A 27,835-nucleotide genomic window follows, 5' to 3' on the forward strand; every position below is an offset into this window, starting at 1 on the left:
TCTGAAGAAACATTGTCCTTTTTCCCCTCCATTTTATTACTTTAAAAAACAGGATACATATGAAATCATAAATATAAAAATCAAACGAATCAACAAAAACTTAGTTTAATGTTACAAACAACTTTACTGCAGGTAAGAGCTAATAGCTAATATCACACCAGAGGAGTAAACTGATGTATTGCCTATCCATGACTGTATCTGATAACAGAATCGGCCTATTCCCCGTGTGAACAGAAGCACAGATTTCCAGAATGAAGAGGAGAAATACACTCACAATCTCATCTCGAAAAAATAAAATAAACAGTTGCTTATCGAATAATAAAGCTATTGTTCTATCAGTGTTAAGTCACATGTATTCTAATGCCAAACAGTTCACGTTCCTACAAAAATGGCTCATCGTTTTAAAGAGTTAGAAATATCTCAGGTCAGGAGCATGCAGGTAGTGTGTGTGTGTGTGTGTGTGTGTGTGTGTGTGTGTGTGTGTGTGTGTATACAGCGGTTATGGGTTTACTTGCCTCTAAGCACAGCTTGTCTGTCTCTTTCTAATAAACACTTACAGGACTAAGAGATGTCACGGCTGTTACTGAGATGCTTTTAGTGATTTAGAGGAAGAAGAAAAAGGCTGTGAACAAAAAAAAAAAGCTCACCGGTTTTCAACCATAAAAAAAAGAGTTTGTGCACTACTTACATTTGTTTTTGTGCACATTTGGCAATATAAAGCGAAGTTGTGAGCCAAAGCCACTGTCTGAGGCTGAAAAGATCCTGTTCCAGTGATAATGACACTCGAGTCCATTTATAAAAATAAATAAAAAATAAAATAAAATAAACACTTCAGGCAGTAAATGCCCATTATAAGGTCAGTTTTCCGGTCCAAATCCCTAAGTTCACTTATCAAGTCCAAAAAACTGATCTTAGTTCAGCATCATAAGATGTATCTCACAAAACCTGTTTGTGCATAAACAAAACATTTTTTTTTTTGCACTGACAACATTATTGTTAAAAAAGTACAATTCTCCCAATCATCATTACTGTATTGTACTGTATGTGTACTGTGTGGAATATATTATTTGTTTTAATTGTATTTAATTTTAATGCTGTTAAATGAAATAACATACTGTTACATTATACAAAAATATTTATAGTAATAATAGCCAAAAAATGTAATGTTTTTGAAAGAAGTTTCTTCTGCCCATGAAGCCTGCATTTATTTGATCAAAAATAAAGATAAAACAATAATATTGTGAATTATTATTACAACTTAAAATAATAGTTTTCTATTTGAATATACTTAAAATAAAATAATTTATTCCTGTGATGCAAAGCTGAATTTTCAGCATCATTACTCCAGCCTTCAGTGTCACATGTAACATCCAGTCTATCACATGATCATTTAGAAATCATTCTAATATTCTGATTTATTATGAGTGTTGGAAACAGTTCTGCTGTCTAATATATTTGATGAATAAAAGGCTAAAAAGAACTGCATTTATTAAAAAAAAAAAAAAAATTACTGACCCCAAATTACTGACCAGTAGTGTATATATTTATTACAAAACATTTATATTTTAAAAACGTAGCTTCTTTTTTATTATTATTATTATTTTTTTTTTTACTTTTTATTCATCAAAGTATCCTAAAAAAGTTTCACATGTTCTGGAAAAATATTAAGCAGCAGAACTGTTTCCAACTTTGATAATGAATCATCATATTAGAATGATTTCTAAAGGATCATGTGATAATGATCCTAAAAATTCAGCTTTGCATCACAGAAATAAAGTATAATAAATTTAAAAATAATTATTTTAAATTGTAATAATTTATCACAATATTACATTTCTTTCTGTATTTTTGATCAAATAAATGCAGGCTTGATGAGCAGAAGAAACTTCTTTCAAAAACATTAAAAATAGTAATGTTTCCAAAACTTTGGTCTGTACTGTATATATATATATATATATATAAAACATACAGATGCATTACAATAATGAAAATTGAGCAAATTTCTCTTCAATTCCTCATGAAAATAATGTCACAATTACAAACAATCTTAATGGTTCAGATTTTTTTTTAGGCAAAATCCTTTTTTTTTTTTTTTTTGGGATAACATGTTTTTGTGAGATTCACTCTAAAAGGCAAGTTCCTCCATTCATCTTTAAACACCACCTACTTGTTCAGTCATCAAGTGTATATGTTACCTGATAAAACTGTGGTTTGCGGAACAGAAACTGCAACACCAACCATTTAAAAGACAATTTTGCTGACAGAGAAGTCATTTATGAAACATCTCTATATTGAATGCGCTATCAGACTATTTGAACTATAAATGTTTTACAGCTATCATTAATTCATCTCTGTGTTTAATGTATGCCATCTTAGTGCAATATTTAACATGCTTTCAGCATAAGTTTTGGGTGGAAAATGTTACATCTCAAGATTTTTTTAATTCATGCTTCTTAATATCTCATAGGTACACGGTGTTCATTTCTGAACCCACCCAAAAAACAACAACAACAAAAAATTTAATTTCTCATAAGACAATTCACAACATTTCCCTCCAATGCAAGACAAGAAAACATAAAATAAAAATGATAAAGAAAAACTAAATTCCTCAGTCAGTATTTATCAATATGTAACATTTCAAAACATCCATACAAAACCTGCACACATCACAAACATTTTTTGCTAAACCTGACATTTGTTAGAAAACAAAAACCAATAGACGGCAGATTCCTCTGTGCATTAATAAATTATATATATTCTCCTCGGCCGTGAATACCATGTTCAGGCATTTGATGGGTTACGTTATTGTGAATGGTTAGATCTGTTTAAGGCTTATGAGCTGTTTCTGTTTTGAGTCTTGTGCTGCACTCAACACGTCTATATGATCCAGCAGGGGGCGACATTCACTCAGTTGGTTAAGGCAAAATGCAAGTTTCATGTGACTCTCCTCTCCCACAGTACTATCTAGCAAAAAAATAAAACAATGTTTCCTTTCAAGATGCTTTGCATGAGTAGGAAGACTTAAGTTTGATTCGGATATAAAAGTCGGTGGCCCTAGAAGTCTCACTAGCTTAAAGACCAAAATGTCCACTGGTTGCAAAGAATTAAAGCAAAACAGAACAAATTCAATTCTAAAATGTTGTGCTGTAAAGACAATTATGTAAAAGAAAACATTAGTACATATCTATCCAAAAAGAAAAGGCAACTTTTCGCCATTCAGCCCACCTACAGGTTGGATGAAGAATTGCACCCAAGGAGAGCTCAGCGCTTTAAAATGTGGATTAACATCATGGATGCTCATGGACTCAATTTCTGTCAAGTGAGGCAAAGTCATGTTTCTTTAACAACTGAAGACAGTGTCCAAGCCACATCGCAGCACCAGAATTGCCCTGCTGCTGATTTATGAACAGGAGTAGCCTTGTGTTTTGAGTTAGCTCTGAAGCTAATGAACCATTTCTATTTACACATCAAACATTTGGAATTATTACAGCTTTATATTTGTTTAATTTATTCTCTCATGCTCACCAAGGTTGCATTTATTTGATCAAAAATAAATTAAAAACAGTAATCCTGTAAAATATTGCTGAATGTATTCCTGTGATGGAAAGCTGAATTTTCAGCATCTTGACTCCAGTCTTCAGTGTCACTTGATTCTCCAGAACATACTGATCTGGTGCTCAAGAAACTTCTCTTAGTATTATTAATGTTAGGAACAGTTTTAGCCGCTTCATATTTGTGTAGAAACCATGATACATTCCTATACAAAATGTTTGGGTAAGAAAAAATAAATATTAATTAAAAAAATGTATAAATGCTGTTCTTTTGAACTTTTTATTCATCAGTCAAGAAGCTTGAGAAAAAAAAAAAAAGTATCAAGGTTTCCACCAAAAAAGAAAAAATAATAATATTAAGCAGCACAACTGGTTTTAAAATTGATGATAAAAAGAAATGTTTCTTGAGCATCAAATCAGCACATTCGAATGATTTCTGAAGGATCTTGTGACATTGAAAACTAATTACGCTGAAAATTCAGCTTTGACATCATACAAATAAACTTTTTTTTTTAAAGATATTTAAATAGAAAACAGTTCTTTTAAATTGTAATAAATCACAATATTACAGTTTCTATTATATTTTTGATCTTGGTGAGCATAAGAGACTACGTCCAAAAACATAAAAAACTGTAGTGTAACTGACCAGTTATTTTTGTTGTTGTTGTTTGTATGTGCTTTTTGTTGTAATGTCACTCATACTAATAGTTACAGCAACTGTGGATTGTAGTCAGAAACCATTAATGTCTTCCTCCCAGTTTAAGATAACCAGACGCAGTTTCTTTCAGCACTAACAGTCCCAGCAGGGAAATCTGACTTACAGTTTTATCACAAACTAAAAATCACCACCATTGGAGGGAAACCAACCAACCAACCTTTTCACACACAAGTGAAATGCAAAGACAAGGCCCTCATTTTCAGGCATGGTAACATTATTTTAGTCAAATAACACAAACTAGCAGTTTTTTTTTTCTTTTCTAAAAACTAAGAAATAAAAAGCGTTGATGCTTCATTATTTGAATTAAATGAAATAAAAAGTGCTGCACTGCAGTATGTGGGTTTCTCATAAACACAAAGAAAACCAACTAAAACTAAACGTTTCTTATGAAAAACGGACATAATAAAACCAGTGATTCTAAACATTATTAATACTGTGTTTCACTAGATGGCAACTGGGTATTTTTAGTCTTATAAAAAGGACATCACTACGAAAAATGCATCAGGCTTTTTAAAATATGCAGCGCTCCAATATAAAGTGCTTCATTACATTGTTATTTCATGTTTTTTTTTACAGTTTCTTATTAAAATATTGTATTCCCTGGAGTGAAACCATAGTAAACATGTTACACATTGGTAAAAATAAACATTTTGGAATGTCTTTAAAAAGTTCCATGGGCTGATTTTGGTCAAGCAGAGCTTGTCCCGGGAGCCTACAGGAAAGAAACACGTTATTAGTCTCATTTACTCCCAGACAAACCAACAACCAATCAACTGCTCTGGATCTGAAGGACTTCCTGCACTTTAGCAATTTCAAGCAGCAGAATGCCAAAAAATGGGTTAAAAATCATAAAATGGCATTGCAAAAAGCAGGTGTGAGAAGCCATGCATATAGAGAAGGTGTTACGATGGAAACTAGATTCTCACCCCTAAAACACATCAACACTATTTATAATAACAGAATGTCAGGAACATGGAGAGTATATGGTAAGCTTTTAAAATGACCATGAACTTCTAAAGCAACTGCATGTAGTTTTGTATATTTCTGCGAATTTATAGCCTCCTACAGCCGACCGCTGAGTGAAATTACAGTCATAATTACAGTGGATAACTGAACGCATCCATTTGTAGTTGCCATAAAACAATTATTTATATAATCACACAGAAATGATTAACATTTTATGTCAACAACCCATATACAGTCAGTCCTAATCTTCTGCTACTAAACAAGCTGTTCATACTGACCCAGGAATCATTTCGATTGCCATGGTTTATCCAGAAAGCCGAGAGTAATGCTAACTGTCTCACTGTGAGAGATTAAGTCTTTCCTTTCCTCTACTCCTCTGGTTTTTCCAGCTTGGCAGATTCAATTATCTTTCCTCCAAATAGCAACATGGTGATTGTAAGGCAACGGATGTATAAGTACAGTTTATAGCTGCCGTATGAGTTAAAGACAGTCAGTAAAAAAGAAGAAGCAAGAATGGAATGAAAAACAAGATTAAAAAAAAAGATAATCCACAGATGTTCGTGCTCTGTTAGTGCAATGCATAGAATGGACAGATGAAGTGATAGATGGATGAAGGAGGTGAGGAAGCATTAGTCAGCATGCAGCAGCAGCCACCGGATTGTTCTGGAGCAGTGTGACCAGGAAGAAGAGGGTGGAGGTGGGCAGGCAGACAGACAGGAAGATGATCATGTCTTGTGTGAAGCAGAGCACCAGTGTGTGTTCGGACAGGACCCAGTCCAGCAGCACACACAGCAGCAGGTAGTACAGGTGGAACTCCTGCAAGGTCTGCCACTCCGCCCCAGCTACCTCCCCGTCACCACTCACCATGGCCTTAGCCTCAGTCAACTCTACATCTTCCTTGGGACGGGCGCGCTTGCTGCGCCCCCGCTCTTCCATTGCCATTGACCTCCTGCTGTTCTCCACAAACTCCTGCAGGAGAGGAAAGAAATACATCAAACTACAGTCCAGTACAGCTGCTGCCTAGAGGCTGTTATCACATAGTCACAGTCTGAAACCCCACTCCAGAACATGCTCCTGCCCACTTGCTTCTCAAAACTACTCCAAAACTAGTCCAATCGCATTATCAGGAGGGCAGTGTGCGCTCAGCTGCTGTCGAATCACAACACAGGAACCGCTGGCCCAATCAGAACTCGTGATGTATTTCTGAAGGAGGGACTTCATAAAACAAGGAAGTCATCAGCCCGTTTTTATGACAGTGAAAACAGGCGTTATACAGACAGAAGTAGAAACAGTATTTTCTTGTGAAACATACACCAATATCTTTGTGTTATTACAACTTCGAAAAATCAGTTTTTAGTATAGTTTTCTCTGTTAACCGAATCATTTCCACTTTTCCATAATGGAATGATGACTTCGCAAAATAAATGTCACCAAACCAGACCACTTCCACAACTAATGAAAGATCGCTTTCATAACAATTGCAAATTCTATTCAACATTTCTTAGGCTACATTTACACAACAACGATGTACGCAAAAAAAACAAAAGTAAAAGTTTTTCCATAGTGGTTTTAAAAATGTTCACGTATACATGACATTTTCAAAACGATTTACGTTTACACATGTCCGTGAAAATGACCAAAAACACTATTACATATGCCAGGCCAGTAGTTGATTTTGTCAGCATCTTAGTAAACAATACCTGTAGGGAAGTGATGATTATAGACCAACGCTACTTTGGCGTCATCGAAGGTTAACGCCCCCTTTTGGGGGAAAACAAACGGATTCCTGAAACAGAACTCGCTCCAGGGACCTTTTGTTTTTCATTGTTTCTGATGTGTACAGGCCTGTCAGACACAATTACAAACAGATATTGTATAATGGTTATATTGTTTAGTCCTAGCCTGCGAACATTTGAAACTTAAAATCAGTTAACAGCCAAGGTAGCGTGCCTAATGAGAGCTAACGTTAATCACGTAGCTGCTAGCAGCTTCGTATTTCTAACTACAACAAAACTGTCAATAGCTTAAATCAAGTGAAATATGATCCAAGTAAACCACCGACTCCTCTTGACATGGCCTCATCGTCAAGTTTATCATACTGTGAGTATGTTAATGACAAAAGTAGGCTACTTCTCTTCCACGAGATAATTGTATATAACGTTAGATGTCCATATTTGGCCACTGCGTGGGGTTATTAATCTAGTTTTCGACCATTTCAAAGCGAAACCTCTGTAAACACCGTATCCAGGAGCTTCATTAAATACCTCTCACGTTCCTCGGCCGGCAAAGAGAGTGTGTATGTTTCTGCCATTTTTGCTATCAAAAAATTAGAGCGAGTTCTGTATCAGGGGAATCCATTTGTTTTCCCCCAAAAAGGGGCGTTAACCTTCGATGACGCAAAAGTAGCGTTGGTCTATATGTTGTATATGATGTTGGTTGTAATATTGGTGACGTAAATCCACACATTGCTGAAGAAGCGTTAGCAAACTCTTGTGCGGCAACTACAGTACCACATACTCCGCCAATGTTGTGTATGTTTGTTCATGCTTGTCTTTAAAATTGACATTTAATGCGCATGTCTACATGCCTAACGCATACTAGGAATGCGCATGATGTCACCATTTTCAAATATTCCTGTATTGGGTCTTTACACGGAAATTATAACATTGGCTTTTTAAGCATGCACTTGCACTTAGAAACCCGTTTTCAAAAGTATGAGTTTTCAGTCCCCCAAAACGCCGTTGTCGTGTAAATGAACAGGCAAAATGCATAAAAAGTGTCCTGTTTTTGGCTGAAAATGTTGTTGTTTAAATGGCCCCTTAGATCAGAAGACCATTTTCAAGCAGACTAGTGCAGTTCCCCAGAATGCAGATGGAAAACAGCTTTCCCACCAGAAACAAAAATGTGCTGAAATGGTGTCAGTAACTGCAGACTGAACAGATATTTTTTTTACCAAAGCAGCTCTGAGAAAGAAAGCAGATGACATGTTCCCACCTTTACTGCTAATGACTTTGCATTTCTGAGGGGTTGGGATTCTGTGCAGCACCTCAAGGCTCAAGTCTTCTCTTTAGATTTCTCAAAGCTGTTGGCTACATGATTTGGCTGACTATGTGAAAAGTAGAAAGCAGCTTTATAAGAGTGCATTAAAGAAAAAAAAAAGCCTTGTGTGAGTTTTTTCCCCTTGAGAAATCAATAAGCTTTTCAAAACAAAAGTTGAAAGTTGCCCAAAGAGAATATCTGGGACACCATCTGAATCTTAAAATATTAACATATCCAGGGCAGCAGTGAGCCTGCATTCAAAAGAACGAACGAAGCTACAACTCAAAACAGAAACGTGACTCAGATGGCAAGTGTGCTCTCAACAGTGAGACTATTTATGGTGTTCTGATCCAACAGCAGACAGAAGGAGAGAATTTCTTCAGCGGTGACTCACCATCAGGGCCTTGTCCATGTAGAACTCCCTCCCAGGTGTGCCGTTGTTGTATTTGGTGTCGATGGCAAAGCAGAGGAAGAGCACGTCCACCACGATCTCGAAGATGGACAGGAAGCAGTGTGCCACCAGGAACGCAAACAGACACACGATGATGAGCGGAAGGATCCACTCTGTGTAATCTCTCTGATAGTTCAGCGCTAACACCCCAGCGAACGCAGTGCACGTCACGATCAGGATCTGCATGGGGGAAAATATGCAAATGCGTTTTTATTATATTGCATTATGCATTATTAAGTGTTATTATTTGAGCTAATTATTAGGTTTAGCAAGTACAAAAATGCTGCTGTCATTGCAGAGTTAGAAAGCTCTCGGATTTCATCAAAAATATCTTAATTTGTGTTCCGAAGATAAACAAAGTTCTTACGGGTTTGGAACGACGTGAGGGTCAATAATTAATGACAACATTTTAATTTCCCTATGAACTATTAAATTATTTTTTAAAAATGTAATTTATTTCTGTGATGGCAAAGTTGAATTTTCAGCATAATTACTCCAGTCTTCACTGTCCCATGATTCTTCAGAAATCATTCTAATAGCTGATTTGCTGCTCAAGAAACATTTATTATTATAAATTATGAAAAGAGTCATGCCACTTTTTTCATGGTTTTTTTAAACTGAAATAATATTTCACAGTATTACTATTTTTTTTACTGTATTTTTATCAAATAAATGCAGACTTGGTGAGGTAAAACATAAATATAAAATCTTACTGACCCCAAGTTTGAACAGTAGCGTATGTCAACGTGCAAAACAAAACTTCACTACACAACAGTTTAGCTGGCTGCCTTTATAATTCTTTAAATGCTTGATGACCATCAAAAGTCATCTGTCCTTTACCTTGCCCAGGAAGAGAACAAAATCTCCAACGGTGTTGATGGTCGCTACCCTAAGAGCGTTTTCCACCAGGATCATGAAGGCATCACGGGCCGAGGTGCAGAAATTGGTGCTGTTTATGGCCGTCGCCGCATATGCATTCTAGAAACAGGTTGCAAAATGTAATATACCACACAAAAAGAACATCCATTAAGCTACAATTCCTACCTCAGTTTGCACAGTACGAGTTATCAATCGATTAACCTACCTGATTCAAATAATTGAGGCACTTCTCCAGACACCACAGACAGCAGATACAGGTCTTCAGCATGCAGCGTGCACAAGCGTTTTCCTATGGGGGGTGTAACATGAAACAGAATAAGAACGAGGGCAAACGTTATCCACTGTGCATGTCTGTTGCACATTTGTCAACCTCTTCCTTAATGCACCAAATCTGCCTCTATAAAGCTGGCACTGATATCTATTAGAGTTCATTATATTCCCAAGATTCCCAGCCATATATCAAGTAAATGATACGTCACCTAAGTGGAACCTAAGAGGACTGTAATAAATAGCTCTTAGCATTAACTTCAAAAGACACCCACCCAAAACACCCAGATAATACTAAAAGAAGTATTTAGAAGAACATTTTCACCTAACTGCTAATTCAAAAAGCAAAAGCCGATTCAACATTTTTTCCGCTTTTAGCCATTGTATTATTTGTAAAAACTGCAGGTCAAAATTGAGCCCATTTACTTTGTAGCTGGTTTTATTGTGCATTATTTATTAGTAAACAATTCTACAGAAAATTTTTAATTTAGAAACAAAACAAAAATGGATTATCCACGCAGGATTATCATTGTTAATTAAAACTAAAACCATAAAAGAAAGATTTTTATTACTTGAAACCAAATAAACATCAATTAAAATAGAAGAAACCCATTTTATTTGAACTAAATAACTAAAAACAATACATATAAAAAATAAAGACTGAAAAAAACTAACTACTAAAGTAGAAACAGAAACTATAAAAATAAAATTAATTCAAAATATGAACAAAAATTATAATAGTATATTAATAATACTAAAATAACACAATCAACCATGAAAACATTTAAATACAAAACCCATATTCAGCATATATTAATACTAGCATAATACTCCCAGAAAATGTCATATTACTAATTATTTGTGAATGTAATCGTCCCAAAAACACCACATTAGAACTTTCCTGTCCTAATGAAAACTGTATGCCATAAGAATAAACATGCATGACGTCAGTTGAGATTCTTGAAACGAGAGAGATTTGCAATTTAGATTTAACAGCCCAAGGACAGGTCAAGCGGGCTGCTTCCCTACCTTTCCTTTGAGTTGGTTGTGGATGTACATGAGAATGAGGCGTGGGATCTTGACAAGGGTGATGATGAAGGAGCCCTTGGCCACAGTGCCCAGGTGATACCGCGCCAGCCGTAGCACTGATGACAGGATGGGTGTCACCGGGAGTTTGGTTTTGTCCCTGGATGGATATGAAATAAATTACTGCAAAATATTACTGCAACTGTGAGCTATTTCAAGAACAATTCTATTTGTTGAAGACAAATAGAATTATAGGCTTATAGTTCACCCAAAAATAAAAATGGGCAAAAAATGTACTCAGGCCTAACAAGATATAGATGAGATTGTTTCTTCATCAGAACAAATTTGGAGAACCAATGGAGATCACCAATGGATCCTCTGCAGTGAATGGGTGCCGTCAAATTGAGAGTCAAAACAGCTTATCAAAACATCACAATAACGCACAAGTGATCCGCATAACTCCAATCCATCAACTAATGTCTTGTGAAGCAAAAGGTCCATAATCCATGGACAAATATTTTAGCCTGCAGCAACAGTTTAAAGTTCAAATGTCTTGCTGGATTTATAACAAACTTAGCTTTTCATTTCACAAGACAATAATTAATAATCTGGAGTCGTGTGGATTACTTTTGTGATGTTTTATCAGCTGTATGGACTCTTATTCTGACGGCACCCATTCACTGCAGAGGATCCACTGGTGATCAAGTGATGTAAGGCTAAATTTCTCCAAATCTGTTCTGATGAAAAAATTAACTCATCTACATCTTGGACTAGTCTATTTTCAGCAAATTTTTTTTTTAAGCAAACAGAGATGCTAAAAGTGCCACAACTTCAAAAAAAAAAAAAAAAAATCTACCAACAAATGACTTAATTTTCGCCATCTCTGCTTTTTAAACTGTGATCGAAGGAAGTATTTTAAAATCCAAAAATATTAGAAACTAGCATTTTCACTAAAATTCACTAAAAATACACACCTTGTGAAGTAGTAGGTTACCACAGCTCCGGCTACGGTCATCTGCTGACAAGCCAGGATGAACTCACTGATCCAGATCAGTCCCACTGCATGGTACCAGGTCATGTACTGCAGCGATCCTGTGAGCCTGAACTCAACCAGGCCAGTATCCTCATTTTTCTCCGGGTTCCCTGTGGACAGGAGCGTACAAGCTGTAGCACATTTATACACATTTAAAATGAGACCGAGATGCCCAAGCAAAGTCGGTTAATTCGTGCTGCAGCATGTAAATGTCCTACATTCTCTGTACAAAATGACTTGAAAAGAAGACTATTTTAAGACCTGTACACATTATTTCTGAGAAGAAGGAAAAAAAGCAAAGCAAAGCAATTCCTAAAATTATATTCATATTTCCTTTTGCACATCTGTAGTTCAAAGAATACATTCAAAACTTAATTAAGGGAGAAACAATGCGTGATAATAGATTGCTTAGTCGGTTTCTAAGCAAAAATACCAAACTTAAGATCTCTTCTGATGTGAAACAGCTCATCAAAACATTATGATGTACAGTATTAGGATAGAGAACTCTTTTATATGTTTTAAACCTGGCACAGACTATATTGTGAGAATAAAATAATAAAAGAACAACAAAACAAAAAAGAACAACATAAAACAGAACAAAATAAATAAACAGAAGTTCTTCAAATGTCCAAACTATTCCATAAATCTGATCAATCCGCACCATCGTGTTTATTTTGCACTCAAAAAGCAGATCCGTTATACAATGTGGGATTAGATTTCAAGTTAGTTGTTTAAGGGATATTTCGAACTAAAATACTGAGAAGTCTGACACCATTTACCCATCACCATGTTATGACTTTCTTCAATAAAAACAAAATTAATCCTGTTTTTCTCCATGCATTGAAGGTAGGGCTGCACGATGTGTCGTTTAATCACCCCATTTTTGCTTGTAAGAAAAAAATTTGATTAGATTTCATATCGCAATATATATTGCAGAAAAATAAAATATCGCAATGTCATTTTTTCCCAATATCGTGCAGCCCTAATTGAAGGCAGACTTTGTTAGACAATTATGAAATAAAGTTTGGAACAAAAAAAGGGTTTGTAACTGAGGAACAGGAATCTACATCTCACCAGTGGTGCCGAGGAAGAGGAGGACCATGATCCAGTAGACCCAAAACAGAGAAAGAGCGAGGAACGTGCAGAAGGGCAACAGTACCAACAACGGCAGGTGGATAAACACTTTTCCCGCCACGTGAAACAGGGCGATGGTCAGAGCCACCCTCTTCCTCATAAACAACATCAGAAGCAACAAAATTCCCTGCGGGAGCAAAAAGATGGTAATTAGCAAAAAACACCAGCCGAGACCTCTTTCATATTTCATTTTTCATTTCTCTGAGAGCTTACAGTGAACACGGTCGCTGAAACAGCGTAGATGAGCAGTCCTTGAGCGTGGTCTTTGGTGGTCTTCATGCCATCATTGGGTTCTTCTGTTTCTATCAGATCTTTAGTCATGGTCTCATTCATTGTCATTCTATAGTCTATGTACAACCACCACAGAACGCTGGTACCTCCTGAGAAAAGACAAGAACAGACACCATATTCACATTCAACACTCCAAAAACAGGTGTAAGCCTAGAATAATAAAAAAAACACTTTTAATGATGATTCAACTTTGTGTGGGACTGAATTACTGTGCATTCCTTTGGAACAGACAAATAATAATTCTGGCTGATAGTCTGGCTGATATAATATGATTATATGAACAGTGATATTCTAAATCTATACTGTTAAACTGAATCTCTTTCCTGAAATAAAATCAGGCATCAAGATATTACAATATATGATATTAAGATATCGGTTTAAGAAAATTGTTCACTACTTTTAAAACCTGGCAAGAAATATATATAGTTTAAAATACATATATATGTAAAAAAAAGCAAAATGGATAATTAAAAAAGGAAATAAAGAAATAAAACAAAATTAAAACAAAAATCATAAAAAAGTAACTAAATAAAATTACTTAGAATAAAATAAAATAGAAAAAATAAAAATAAAAATAATGAAGCAATAATATAGACAGAAAGAGAACAAAGCAAAATAGAAAAATATAATAAAAGTATTGACAAGTGGCTGTTCAGTTAATCAGAATGTGCAATTTTGCACTCAAGAATAGGACATGCAAATGAAGAAAGAACAGATGCCATTCTCAGCTAAGGAGGTGAGAAAAGAGCAGAGAAAGCAGACTTGCCCAGGGAACCCAGAACCACCAGTGCAGTGAGGATCCAAACCAGGACAGCAGAGATGTAACGAATGATCACCATGAGGATCATGGACAAAACTGCAGCATGCACAAAACAGGATCAGCTGTTAGAGGAAGACTCTAGACTAACCTACAATCTGGAGTTAATCCTAATCAAAATGCATTGCATTATGGAATTTAAAAGTGGTGCAAATGCTGTTTCATGTTATCTTAAAGAGAGGACAACACACTTCAGCCTTTTTCTGATAGTGGCTCAGAATAATGCAATAATTACATTGGTGAGCCTTAGATTTAGATACTTGTTTGTTAATGCATAACAATGTAGAACTTAATTAGCTTTGATTTGATATGGATATCAAGAACTGCAATTATCCATTTCAATTATCCGTTTTTCTAGATAAACACATAATCAGAAAACTGAATCAAATGAGCCTCAGCAGCAGCAGCAGCCTCCAGAGAGAGTAGATGTTACCTAGCGCCAGCAGACACAGCCCAACAATGATCTCTTTGCTGGCTGCAACCCCGGCGATCAGCCTGTTCAACATGCTGTTATCACTGACAAACGTGATCACCGCTTCAGCAAACTTAGCATAGCAGGAGATATCCACCGGCGTGCAGCGGTTAAACACTGGTAGAGCTTTGCTGCAGAGATAGAAAAGGCCAGAGGATAGAGGACAGATCAAGAGAGAAAGGAGCTGTGCTTTACAGGGAGAGTTTGTTTATCATGAGTGTTTCTCATACCTCTCTGGTACTGGAAGTTTGGGACACTTTTCGAAGCGCTCGGGAAGTTGTGGGTACTTGTGACCGGGTAACTCATAAGAACAAAGCTCAGACCCTAAAAGGGAAGAAAAATACTAAACATCATCCCTATAATGCTAGGTCATGCTAAGGTGGTCAAAACGGTCAATAAACTGAAGATGAAACGAGCTCTGACTGGACTAGCTTAATCAGGATGGTCCACCATCTCTAACCAGGTTGACCAAGGTGGTCTGTCAGGTTAACACCAGTAAGGAGTCTATACTGTATTGTTCAGTGGATTATCCAAAAATAGGTAATGCTTCATGGTGATTATATATATATATATATATATATATATATATATATATATATATATTAGTGCTGTCAATCGATTAAAAAAAATTAACTAATTAATCGCACAATTTTTTTAAATTAATCGCGATTAATCGCAATTAAAAGACTGAAACTTTTTGGATATGTAAATGTAAAATGTAAATAATTAATGTAAACTCAAGACAAAGAAACTATTTAAATTCAAAATATGATTGTTTATTGGAATTTTTGTTTAACTTGTAACACAGATTTTCTCATGTAAACAACATACCTGCAATAAACCATCAATATCCTCCAAATTAACTGTTGGCTTGAAAGCCATATTTATTACAGAAATAAAAACACAGGCATGTAAGTGCCATTTGAATTTCAAAACAATCAATGCCAATTAAAAACAAAAATGATTTCCATGTTGAATTCTAAGTGGACTGCAAAAAAATTCCAAAGTATAGTCATTGCCAGTGCTTTAAGTGGGCCAGTACGCACCGGTACTCAGTACCGCCACTTCCAAATATAGCTCTTGAGCGTACCCGCCACCTCTCCGTGCGCCCAGAATGTGCTTGTAGCGTACCGGTACGCTCATTTGGACATCTGTTTTAATAGAGGTTTTAATCTTTTACCTGCACTGCCGATTTTCAGAGCGCCCTTCACAATGCAAGCTTCCTAATTCATCCCACCCAGAGCAGAAACTACATTACCCATTCACCCTTAAGTTATACAAGTGAATAGCGCATGTGTCGCTTTTCCCACTGTTAAGTGTCAACAACTCAACGTGGCCGGAGAAGGTGTGTGAAACTCGTTGTGAGTTATACTAAAGCAAAATCTTGAGTATTTATTGTCTGATAAACATTAAAAACTGTTTGCGGAGATCGAGTCGTCCTGCAGCCCCCGCTGGCTGCTCATTGGCTGCAGCATCTTTTTTCTAAGTTCTAAAAAAATACTGTAGACGGCAAGGCACAAATTTAGATATTCATTTATCTAATTAATCTATAGCCTATGCACAAAGACAATATGATCTTTTTGTCCCCTTTTTGTTTTAAAGCTTGATGAAGAGAGAGAGCGCAAGTTGCTGCAGCTGCGAAGAGGACAGTGATGCACGCGTACAGGAGTGATTGACAGTTCGCGGCACTGTGTACAAAAAATACTCCGCTACACAATTATTTCGTTATTTTCGTTTAAGCTTATTAACTTTAGCGTTACAGAAAGGTCTGATTTACGCACTGTTACAGTCATTGTTTTTTTTTTTTTACGTGTTAAATATTTCAAATTAATCGAATGCGTTAACGCGCTAATTTTGACAGCACTAATATATATATACACGCCTATGGGATGTCCCCACTTTTCACAAAAACAAACGTGTGTGTCAATGCAATGTTATTTTTGCATTATTAATGTTTTAATTAGAATTTTTGTTTAAGTTTTAGTATTTTTACATATTACTTGCCTTGTCGTTTTTGTCTTTTTTATTTATCTTTAATTTATTTACATGAAAATTACAGGAAATGTTTATTTATTTTAACTTTAATTCAATTAATTAAAAAATGTATTATATATATATATATATATATATATATATATATTTTTTTTTTTTTTTTTTTTTTCTTAGGAGAACATGCACGTAAACCACAGCTGAACTCAAGGGAAACAATAATGTCATTCATACTCTTCCTTGGTGTCAGATGGGACGTGTCAAACTCTATAGACAGCAAGACTGAACTGTAAACAACAGAGACCCTACAGCGAGACGGGTCAGAGGAATCTTTGTTTAGTTAGTTCAACCCTGACCGGGTCTTACCAGCTGCGCCTAACAGGAACATATGTGTATGTTTATGTGTGTGTGTGTGTTGCTCTTGTTAGAGCCCATGAGTATAAGAAACACTGTGAAAAAACACACAATGGTGGTCACAACCATATATATGTTAAACACCTTTGTCTCTCTCAAGGGTAGATTTCCAGTCAAGGTCATGCCATTATATCTGTGATGATGACGTCACATGCTCACAATAGCTAGCTGGCTGACGACTCACCATTCATCATGGCAAACCTCTTGAGGTCGAAGTAAGTCGCCAGTTCCTCAGTGGGACATTGTGACACGCACAGCGCCATGGACTTTATCTTCCTTTGAATGATGTCTATGTTGCATGGATCCAGGAAAAAGACGAATCTGTGAATAAAACAACAAAGTCAAATTTTTCCAAGACAGGAAGAGTATCTAACCTCAAATCTGATGACAAACGGAATACCAAAGCATGTTGTTTAATTCCTGGAGTCTGATCTGATACCACTGTGGGACTGTGTGATAAAGATCGACTCTGAACAGCAGATATTTTTTGTCACAGGACTGTTCAGCCCAGTTTTTTTGGCAGAGGGGAAACTGAGAGCTCGTTTATGAGCCAAGCCTCCTCTGAGGCCATGGCTTTACTTCAGCTTTTCATGTGGTGTGAAGTGGGCATGGCGCCCACGCAGCGACGAGGGACCCATTGTCTTGTGTGTTCAGCACAAAAACAGACTGTCAGTAGCAGGGGACGTACGCACTTGAGGAAAGAGCACTTCAGCATTAGCACAGAGCCTGTCAAAACAGCCTGGCTAAAGAAGGGGTTTACTGTAAGAACGTAGCCCAGATCTGACCTGAGGCTAGCATAATGTCAAGGTATTGGAAGAAAATGCATTCAGATAGGCAAACTATTCAGATATCAGGCATCTGGAATGGCTTAATCAAAAAAAAAAAAATAGATTTTCTTGTTTTAGAACCAAGGTTTAATTTACTACCTAGACATACTTTGTTGTTCAAAAATTTGGAGTCGGTAAGATTTTTTTTATGCTTTTGTCTTTTGTTTCTTACCAAAACTTAAATTTTATTATTAAATAATTACCGTAAAAACTGTACCTTGACCCAGCCTGATGGACAACAGTGTGAAAAGCTAAGTGCATTAATCAGATGAACTTTGCTCCGTTAACAACATTAGCTTGCTAACTCAGTCCGCCTCACACACACAGTTACACCTCCAGCATGAACTTTATCCAGTACTGTGGTATGTTTAGTAAAGGTGTTCAATTTCAGGTTTTCTGAGTTGACTGCCATAGTAGGAGTCAATGGAATTGACTCTACATCTCAATTTGATTTACATCAGAACAGGGTTAAGAACCATTACTACAAATATTCTTAAATTCCCTTTACCAGCTATTACTCAAATAGCGTACCAACCTCTCTTCTGTTGTGATTCAAACATCTTGTCAGCATGGACGCGTGATACTAAAATACGAAATCTTTGATAAAGTAATAAGTAAATAATTTCAAATAAGAAGTAAATATGCATATAATGTAGTTAATAATACATTTAAATACATTTCTATTGTTATCGTAAGTAAATTAATGAATCAAATCAAACTTGTAACAAGCTGAAGCATGGTAAATCTGCATTTTTGCTTGCTGTGTGACATTTAGCCCAAAAAAAGGCCGTTTTAAAACAGTGGATCAGTAATTCACTCTTTGATATGCTAAATAAAAGCCTTCTTTGAGAGATCATTTTGACAATGTTTATTGTGCATTATTATTGCCATGAAAACCTAATGCGCTGATTATTGCTCCATGTAATCATAGTAATATCAATATGGTACACAGAGTGTGAATCTGTAGATTTACTACAACAACTAAAACGGAGCTCCAAACTGAAAAAATAACTATAAAGATTAGTATTTTGCTATATTTATGCGCTATTGCTGTCTATGATTCAACTCCTTGTAAAATCGCATTTTACTAATTAAGAAAAACAGACTGAAAGTGTGAAGTATTATTGTGAAACACCTTTATATATAGTGTATGACAACATTTACACAATGCATTGAGGAGGAGCCCAAACTAGACTCAGTGGTACATGATATTGGTATAAATAATGAACAATTCTTTGTGACTGTATATTTCAATTTTGAAAAGGCATAGTTCCCACTTTAACACTAGAACTACCAAGGCAGTCATTTTGACCGTTTTAAAGATTTGCAATGTAATAACTTTGTTGAAATAAAACCCATATAACTACAGTTCCATGACTTTTCTTAAATTAATGTAAATTTTATTTTAACATTGTTATTTTATTAAAATTACAAAACACAAAAGCGTTCTGAGTATTTCTACCTTGAATGGCCATAGCGGTCAATTTGACCGCACATATTACAGGCGTTGTATCTCCTCTTTTTCCCACCGTTAAAGATGTGCGTAGCTGTTGCCTAGCAACCTTTCTCTGGCAGTTTTGTATGCTTTTGCTAAGCTAAAACTTAGCTTTACCGTCAAAATGGCAACAAGAAAGAAAATGACTGTCACTGAGGTTTTATCCTTGCTTGAGAACATTGATGATGCAGAGTCTGATGGAGGAGCAGAGAGCGATGTCTCTTGGCCTCTTGACAGTTCGTCTGACACTGATTCTGAAAGTGATTCAGAGTTTATTATCTGTCCTAATATAACAGAACTATTTTTTCATTCTAGATTTCATTAGAGGCTGCATAAAATTGTTTCCGATTCGTGTGGTCCAAACATTTCCGATAATGCAAAAACATTGTAAACTCCAAAAGTCAAAATGTATTGAATAAAGACAGATGTAATCATTTCCAAAATTCACAATATGTTTTTATCTAACGAAATATTCTGCTTCATTTTATATTTTTGACATTTTGACTTTCAAAAACAACATTTTAACTGCGGTGAAAAACTTTGATCTCCAGCTTGCCGGATACAAATTGCGGAAAGCAAATTGTGGCATGCACTTTTGTGGGAGGTCTAGTAGCTCTTACACAATAATATCACGAACATATTATATTATGTATGCTTAAATTACCCCACATTTTTCATAAAACATGACCATAGAAGCTTTGAAGTAAATATAACATGACAAAAATGACATTCACTGCTGTCTGGAATGAACAGTCAAAATGACCGCTATTGGCAGTTCTAGTAGTTATAGAATTCCGGTAGTGCTAGTGTTAAGTGAACCTTAGTTCCCAGGTCATCTAGGCTAAAAGATGGATTAAAATGCTGATAAAGTCAAGAAAAGATGAGTCATAAACACATGACAGTATGACTCAAATGTCAAAATGTAAAAAAAGAAAATAATGATCATATTAATTATAATAAAATATATAAAACATGTTTATTATCAGTGTTGCTTAATCAGTAATCTGCTCATGTAATCATAATTTGTGTGTAAAAGGAATAAAAGTTGTTGGTGTTTGCTAGTAGAGTTAAATTGAGCCCAAAAATGCATTGAACTGATATAAGTTCGTTTGTATGGGTATGCTTTTGGAGTTTGCAAAAATGTATGCAGAGACAAGTATTTCCAAATAGCCTAGTTTGAAGAGGTGTGTGTGTGTGTGTGTGTGTGTGTATAGAGAGAATGATATGGATGTTAGTGTAGTGCTGCTCAGGGATGATAAGAGTGCTTCTGTATTTTGAGCTTCAATAAAAGGAAGACAAGAAATGAGCACTCATGCCCCCTGTAGGAACATCTCACTCTAGGTGGTATTTCACACACCCATCTCTTTTATGACATGAATAGATGAAGCAATTACTCAGAGCTATATGGTTGTAATAGAAGCAAACACCTAGACAAGTACTAAATCACACACTGGCAACATCACCCTCATGAAAAAAAAAAATCTAAATGTAAAACAAAACAAAATCAGCTAATCACAAAAAAACAACAAAAAAAAGATTTTGCAAATGGGCAGTTGACATGTCATTTTATTGTCCACAAAGGCTATAATTGAATCTTTTATTTTCATCATGGCTGGACAGCAAAGAACGTTCTTGCTATAACTACAAAATTATCTATTCAAACTGTGTGTTGTTTTATTAGCAATTTAATGTCAAATGTGACTTGGAAATTGTCCTGCGGGGAGACTGCCACCATCATGAACTGTGAAATACAGACACATATCAAAATGATCAATGTAGATAGAAATGTTATTTAAATACACTGCCATTCGTAAGTTTGGGGTTGGCAAAAAAAAAAAAAAAATCTCTTATGGTCACCAAGGCTGCAGTAAAAAAATGTAATACTGTGATAATTAATTATATATTATTTAAAAATATATATTTTCTATTTTAATATATTTTAAAATTTAATTTATTCCTGTGATGACAAAGCTGAATCTTCAGCATAATTACTTCAGTCTTCAGTGTCACATGATCCTTAAGAAATCATTATAATATGCTGATTTGCTGCTCAAGACACATTTATTATCATTATCAAGGTTTAAAGCAGTTGTTCTGCTTAATATTTTTATTTTATTCCAGTATCCTTTCATGAATAGAAAGTTCAAAACAACAACATTTATTTGAAAGATATATTTTTTATTACATTATAATTGCCTTTACTGTCACTTTTGAACAATTTAATTCTTCATGAACAAATATACTAATTTATTTAAAAATAAATAAATAAAATAAAATAAAAATCTTCAATCATTACCTTAAAGGGCACCATTATTAAAAAAGGCTGAAAACACTCTCTCTGATCTTTTATTGCTTTTCTATACTAAACATGTAATAATATTACAAGTTTTGTCTCATAGAAACGCACATTAGGACAGGAGCTTGAGTTGGGATGCAGATGTACCGTTGCATCTTGCATCAAAATGCGCATTTTAGAGGCTAAATATCACGTTATTGGTATTGGGGTCGCTTCAAACGGCGGCAACACTGTTTCAGGTGGAGCGGCAGTTACTACACAGTTACTACTATACAGTGTAGTGTAGATGTCGTGCACCGCGTTGTTTAAATAGCAAATTAATTTGCGCCCATTTGTGTGTCCATGGGCATGCTGGTCTAAAAAAAAGAGCTGTGTTCAGGCGCATTGTTGGCACGTTGCTATTTTAAGGAACTGAAAATAGACTGGCGCAATATTTCTTCTTTGTTATTTAAACAATGCATTAGTAATATGTGCCTATAGGTAGGTGCACAAAGCATGTACACTCCCCTTATTACACACACATAGATGCGCAGGAGCACACAAAAAAAATTTAAATTAAAAATTTACATTCCGCCCTTTAAACAGCGAACCTGCCATGACACGAGCACAACTGAATTTTAAAGGGGATGGGAGATGAGACTCTGATTTATTTATTGCACTTAACACCCAAAAAACACCCATTACTCATTAAGAGAATAGGGACAACCTGTTTAGACCATGCAGCAACTGTTTTCCAAATGTTAAACTAGCAAAAGTGGATTCAGACACGGCCTGAGTGCACCTGCGCCGTGCGCTTTAGACCATATGATTAGATCATTAATATAGGGCCAAAGATCATTCAGACATTTCTTTTTTATTTTAAAGTCATGTGACACATTTGCATGATTCAAACAGAGAAATTACAAATTCAAACAGGTTTGGAATGATATAGGGAGTAAATAATGCCAGAATAAAAATTTTGGGCTGAACTATTCCTTTAACAACTTAAAATTGCATTTATATGAAGCCTAAACATATAGGTAAACCACATACCCTTCTCCCAGCGCAACCGTTTCTCTCTGACAGCTCCGGCAAGACATTTTCAAGCCATTATTGAGTTCACATCTGCTCTGACAAGCCAGTGAATACTCCACCGAATGAATCGCGCTGCCTTGTGATGAGTCAGATCTCAGACCCATCTCTAAAAAGCTATGCACAATTCATTTCAACCACACCGAAGAGCCAAAAACTGGCATTTGACAGCGCTGCAAATGAAATGGCCTGCAATACCTTTCTTTCCTGCAGGCTAGTACCCATTAAGGGCCGCACACTGTGACAGTACCCATCCTCAGGGCCTGTACTGAATTATTCAAGGCTTTGTGTGTGTAGCTCAGATAGTCTTCAGCCATCTTGAGGTGAAACGCCAGCCGTTTGACTTTTGCATTGATGTGATAATCAAAGTGCAAGGAGCTGGAGCGCTCTGATTTCACCACTGACCATTTACGACAGAAAAATGGGAGTTTAAAAGCAGAGATTAAGGAGGAGGGAATATTGAGTGTTGGTGATGGTGCAAGCGGGCTGAGCGTATAAAAAAGGGTGAGAGAGGGATGAAAAGCAAGCTTACTCACTTTCTGTCAGTGTGGTCGAGACCACTCAGCCGGACCCCTTCGATGGGCTCATTGCGTTGGCCACACGTGTTACCGTAGCTGTCATATCCGAAGACGAGCCGCGCCGCCCCTCCAGTCATGATGGTAAACCCACAGATGCCACCCTGAAAGAGAGAATTAACAGAAATCTTGAAAAATATGTTTAAAAAAAAACTACATGCAAAGATGTGGAAAAAATGTATTTGCAGCATAAGCCAAATAATTAACAATGTTCATAAAAAGCTAATTATAGAAAAATTCACCGCTCAATCAAAAGATTCCTGTCAGTTTCTGTATTTGGCAAACATCAGCCTCCTTGCATGACATGTATGTTGAGACATACACTAACACAATGTCTAATGTTCTTTCCAGTGACAAGCAATTTGTCTGTTCTTGCTGAATGCAAAACTGCTTTGAGACCATATACAGTCACAGCAAATCAGAACATATTTAATGTTTTCGACATAGTTATTTGGAACAGAATTTTGGAGCAGTGAGATTTCACACTGGGTGGAAGTACCCTTTTAAACACCACAGAAATAGAAACTCAGTGACGCTCATCGTGGCTGATTACAACAACCTCAGCAAGGTGACAAAACCCTATTTATAAAATGGGAAATTTCAAGCAAAAAAATCTGAGCCTTAAAATATTTAGGCTTGGTGGTTCTGCACTATCCTAGAAACAGTATTGAATGAATTAGCATGGTGGAATATTGTTTTATATGCCTAACTAACTAAGTAAATAAATAAATAGGCTTTAATTCGAGCTGCGTGATTTTGGGAAAATAAAATAAAATTGCATTTTATTTATTTTTTTTTTCCTTTTTTATAATTTTTTTTCCAAGTTTGCTGTGCCTGTTTGTATGGCTGCATAATTTGACAAATGTAGTAATTATATTTCAAAATAGCTATAAAAACAATAATAGCAACATTAATAATAAATTGCTACTACTACTACTACTACTAAATAAATATATAAAAATGAAAAAAAAAAAATTTAAGTAAAAAAAAAATTTTTTAAAAAGTATTATTTTATTTTATATCACAAATATAAAATTACAATATTAATATTTATGGATGCCGTCATTTTTTCATTTTCAAACATTAATCCATGAAACATTTATTTAGCCTTTTAATGCTGCTATTTTGTTGATAAGCGCTTATCATTACAAGTATGGGGAGATGGTTGCTACATGTTGTCTTTGCAAATCCAATGATTTCACATAGAGCATTTACTACAAACCAAGCCGCTCTAAGATGCTGCAAACACCAGCATATAATGAGCTGCTTATGTGTAAGAACATTCTGAAACACACAGCACATTTACTTCTTTAATTAAATCACACTAAGACCACAGAATGTCAATGAATCCTAAAATCTACATTTATTTCACATCACAGTCCTGATTTACCTCTCTTGGGTTTATTTTGTGATGCATGTACATTATCTTGATTTTAAAAATAATAAATAAACAAATGCATGAATATGAAATACAGTTATACAGCGTTCCCCTTGACACATGTCATTAATAACATCTGACTGCTGAATATCAAAACTGACCAATTATGAATAAAGTGAACTTTTGACTTACCATTCCCACAAGGAACAACGTAAATAACAGGAACCATGGCAGATCTGTGCAGCTTCGGTCCTCCAAAGGTTTCCATTCTCTTTTTGGCCTCTGCAAAACAAAGACACAATGCTTCATGTTCAGCCATGCTATGGCATGCCTGTACATTACAGATAAACTGATAAAATAAATAAGTCAATTTCTTCTTGACATAACTAGAAGCTGCAATACAGAATCATGCTGCAATTGATAAACTGCTTTCATATATGGCCTCGCAAATGTAACCTGTCAAAACATGCATATTCAAAAATCTATTTTACATAACAAGCACCGACCACAATTGATATCCATATATAAATATTATCCTCTGTGTAACCTGTGTGTTGTAAGAGGGCAGCAGTGTCTGTTAACGAGTTTATTAACACACTATCCTATGGTGATGTGCAAAAAAAAACGGCTTGTATCTTGATGCAAAGACGAAATCATCACATAACTGTCATAGTCAAGTGCATTCCTCGTTATGTGCAATCGCATAGGGCATAATAATAGGATTACATGCAGTGCAAGCGACAGTACAGCACTTCATTGGCCCGTCAAAGGCGATCAGCCGTGAAACAATGTATCACAACACCAGCAACAATGTAACAATGTATCAACACATCCGGGCGAGATTCGATACATTGTGTCGCGTATTGTCGCGTGCAGCATCGCTTACCTCTGCGCTTCCACAGCATCCCATTGCCGGAGTGAGGTTAGGACCGCAGAAAAAAAAAAAGAAAACTAAACGCTACACTGCAGGAAAACAATAAACCCCACTTTCAGGGAGTTGACGGTGTGTTTTTTACCCTGCATTAATCGTGCGCGTCGATCGCATGAATCTAATCTGAGGGCTTTCCCCGGATACACTGCATAATAATGTTTGTTCTCTCCTTACGCTCCAGGTAAAAGGGATTACTACTTTAGGATTTATCGCCCAGCACTTCCTGGTGGGATGAGCAGGTGTAGCCGGAAAAGAACGGCAGCCGTCCATTCACAGCACGAGCTGGATGAGGCGGAACGCGCGCTGAATGATGGGATGCTGGAGGAACCCGGGAAGTTTAAACCGCTGCAGTTGAATTCTGGAATATGGGTCCAGAATAAATCCAGTTTAAAAGATAGGGCTTGGTAAAACAAGTGTTTTAATTGTACTTATATGTATTTAATGTCTTGTCAACAACCACATTATAAACAAAATCGCTTCACTGCTTGTTTTTAAGAAATAATAAAAGATTTTGCAAAACTATGTCAATAATTCTGACTTTAAGTAGCTACCACTAAAACATCAAAATAAATTAAGAGTGATAATTGCTGTTTTAACCAACAGGTTCCCAGCTATGACAGGTTCCCACAGAAGATTGGAAACATAAGGGAATACTACAATTGTTTTTTCTAGACTTGGAAAAACTGCAGAAAATAGTTGCTTTGAAATGTGAGTGAGTGTAATCACAAATGAGTAGAAAATTAATCCGTAAAAATTATACTATAACGTAATAGTTCACCCCCCAAAAATAGTGGTGTCTTCACTTGCTCACCAGTGGTTTCTCTTAAGTGAATGGGTGCCGTCAGAACCTAAGATTCCCAAGCAGGGCTTTAAATACCCTGTCACTTTCAAATCATGGAAAGGTCATGAGAAAAATCATGGAAAATGTGGTAAAAATGTTAATTCTGTGACAAAAACACATATTGCTCTGACAATAAATAAAATGTAGTAAATATTTTATGTCTGATGGAAACTTAAGTTGCTATAGCTTCATAATCTATTTTGTCATTAACATTACTATCTTCTGGTGATATATACATGAAATATCCCAGATTGATAGAGTTTAAAGGATTAGTTAACCCAAAAAAAGAACATTTTGTCATCATTTACTCAAACTCACAGGTTTGGATGTGCAAGTTAATTATGACAAAATTTTCATTTCTGGGTGAACTATCCCTTTAAGAAAGATTCGTTTTTGGCCCTACAGATTCCTACAGATTTTCATAAAAACAGCATCAAATGGTCACTGTTTGTTGACCACTACGAGCAGCACAAAAGCACAAACGTCAGTCCATATGGTCATCATCGCCACCCTGTTGGGAATCTGCGTCACCGCTGTGTGCTAGTCACTGTAAAAACTACACTACAACACACACATTTACACAGGAATTCGCTTCCCAGCCAAACTCCTCATACACTTTAACTGGAGATTTTCAGTAAACAGTACTAGAAATAATACTACATAATAATTGATAGTGTCTATAAGAACAGCTTAAGAACTCCTGAAAACAGTTCTCTCAGAGTATTCAATAGCTATACCAAACAAACTTGAAACTTAAACATTTAATCAAGTTTTAAAGTTTATATACATTTGAAGTTTACTTGCTGCCTTTAGAAAAGTTCAGTCAAAATGTCACAACAAGCTTTGTAAGTTTAATTGCATTTTACTTAACTTTAATTACATTTCTGTATTGTAAACAAGTGAATCAGAAGTAAATCCCTATTTGTTTTACGGTGTATGGGGACCGACATTCCTTCAAGAAGAAACGAGAGAAAAAACAGACCAGACAAAAACAGAAAATCCTCTTCTGTTTTGTTTAATTTTAGAAGTCGGACCTTTATTTTTTGCCTGTTCTTAACTCGTCAGTCTGTTGATTCGTATTAAGATAAATGACCCACCTTTATCCAGCTGGACCTCGGCCGATAGGAGCTTGATGTTGACCGTCTCACCTCGCTCATCTTCGGCGCTGTGCAGCATCACAGCAGCGCTCAGTCTTGTGAGGAGTAGAGCCTCAGCTCGGAGACGCCAGCCTGGATCACAGAAGAGCTGCATTGTTCCATTGTTCTCTGTAGTACCAGGGAGAGAGTGAACATAGTGACATATTGTGTACGTGTAAGTGTGTGTGTGCGCGTGTGTTAAGGAGAACGATAGTGACAAAAAAGAGAACGAAAGAAA

At 35.9% G+C, this 27,835-nt stretch overlaps 1 protein-coding gene and 1 long non-coding RNA gene across 5 annotated transcripts; one reads left to right on the forward strand and one right to left on the reverse strand.

Moving 5' to 3' along the window:
* Positions 1–12: 12 nt before the first annotated feature.
* Positions 13–27,825, reverse strand: LOC128027634 (choline transporter-like protein 1). 4 transcript variants are annotated; one of them, XM_052615403.1, is made up of 16 exons: positions 27,559–27,815; positions 24,882–24,971; positions 23,273–23,415; positions 17,232–17,368; positions 14,875–14,968; positions 14,606–14,775; positions 14,122–14,211; positions 13,278–13,444; positions 13,005–13,191; positions 11,872–12,040; positions 10,901–11,057; positions 9,810–9,893; positions 9,566–9,703; positions 8,669–8,905; positions 6,100–6,204; positions 13–4,981 (listed from the first exon to the last, which is right to left on the reverse strand). In XM_052615403.1, exons 1-16 carry the CDS (start codon positions 27,616–27,618, stop codon positions 4,958–4,960), a joined length of 2,052 nt encoding a protein of 683 aa, XP_052471363.1. In that variant the 5' UTR covers positions 27,619–27,815; the 3' UTR covers positions 13–4,957. The 4 variants fall into 4 exon arrangements, with proteins under 4 accessions (XP_052471363.1, XP_052471364.1, XP_052471365.1 ...); XM_052615404.1 differs by lacking the exon at positions 27,559–27,815 and adding an exon at positions 25,576–25,721; XM_052615405.1 differs by lacking the exon at positions 14,122–14,211 and having other exon boundaries at positions 27,559–27,816.
* Positions 25,555–26,142, forward strand: LOC128027636 (uncharacterized). The gene is made up of 2 exons (XR_008186774.1): positions 25,555–25,692; positions 25,802–26,142. It is a non-coding gene; the product is annotated as an uncharacterized LOC128027636 (long non-coding RNA).
* Positions 27,826–27,835: the final 10 nt, after the last annotated feature.

The sequence above is a fragment of the Carassius gibelio genome, chromosome A14, assembly GCF_023724105.1.
Source record: "Carassius gibelio isolate Cgi1373 ecotype wild population from Czech Republic chromosome A14, carGib1.2-hapl.c, whole genome shotgun sequence".
NCBI classification, from domain to species: domain Eukaryota; kingdom Metazoa; phylum Chordata; class Actinopteri; order Cypriniformes; family Cyprinidae; genus Carassius; species Carassius gibelio.

Bases quoted from the DNA above. Each gene is read 5' to 3' on its own strand.
- LOC128027634 (XM_052615402.1), bottom strand. From the start codon at position 27,618: ATGAGCGAGGTGAGACGGTCAACATCAAGCTCCTATCGGCCGAGGTCC. The intron at 13,192-13,277 runs GTAAGCTCTCAG...TTGCTCCCGCAG, and splicing joins TTTCAGCGACCGTGTTCACT to GGAATTTTGTTGCTTCTGAT. The intron at 12,041-13,004 runs GTGAGATGTAGA...TCCTGTCCACAG, and splicing joins CCTCTTCCTCGGCACCACTG to GGAACCCGGAGAAAAATGAG.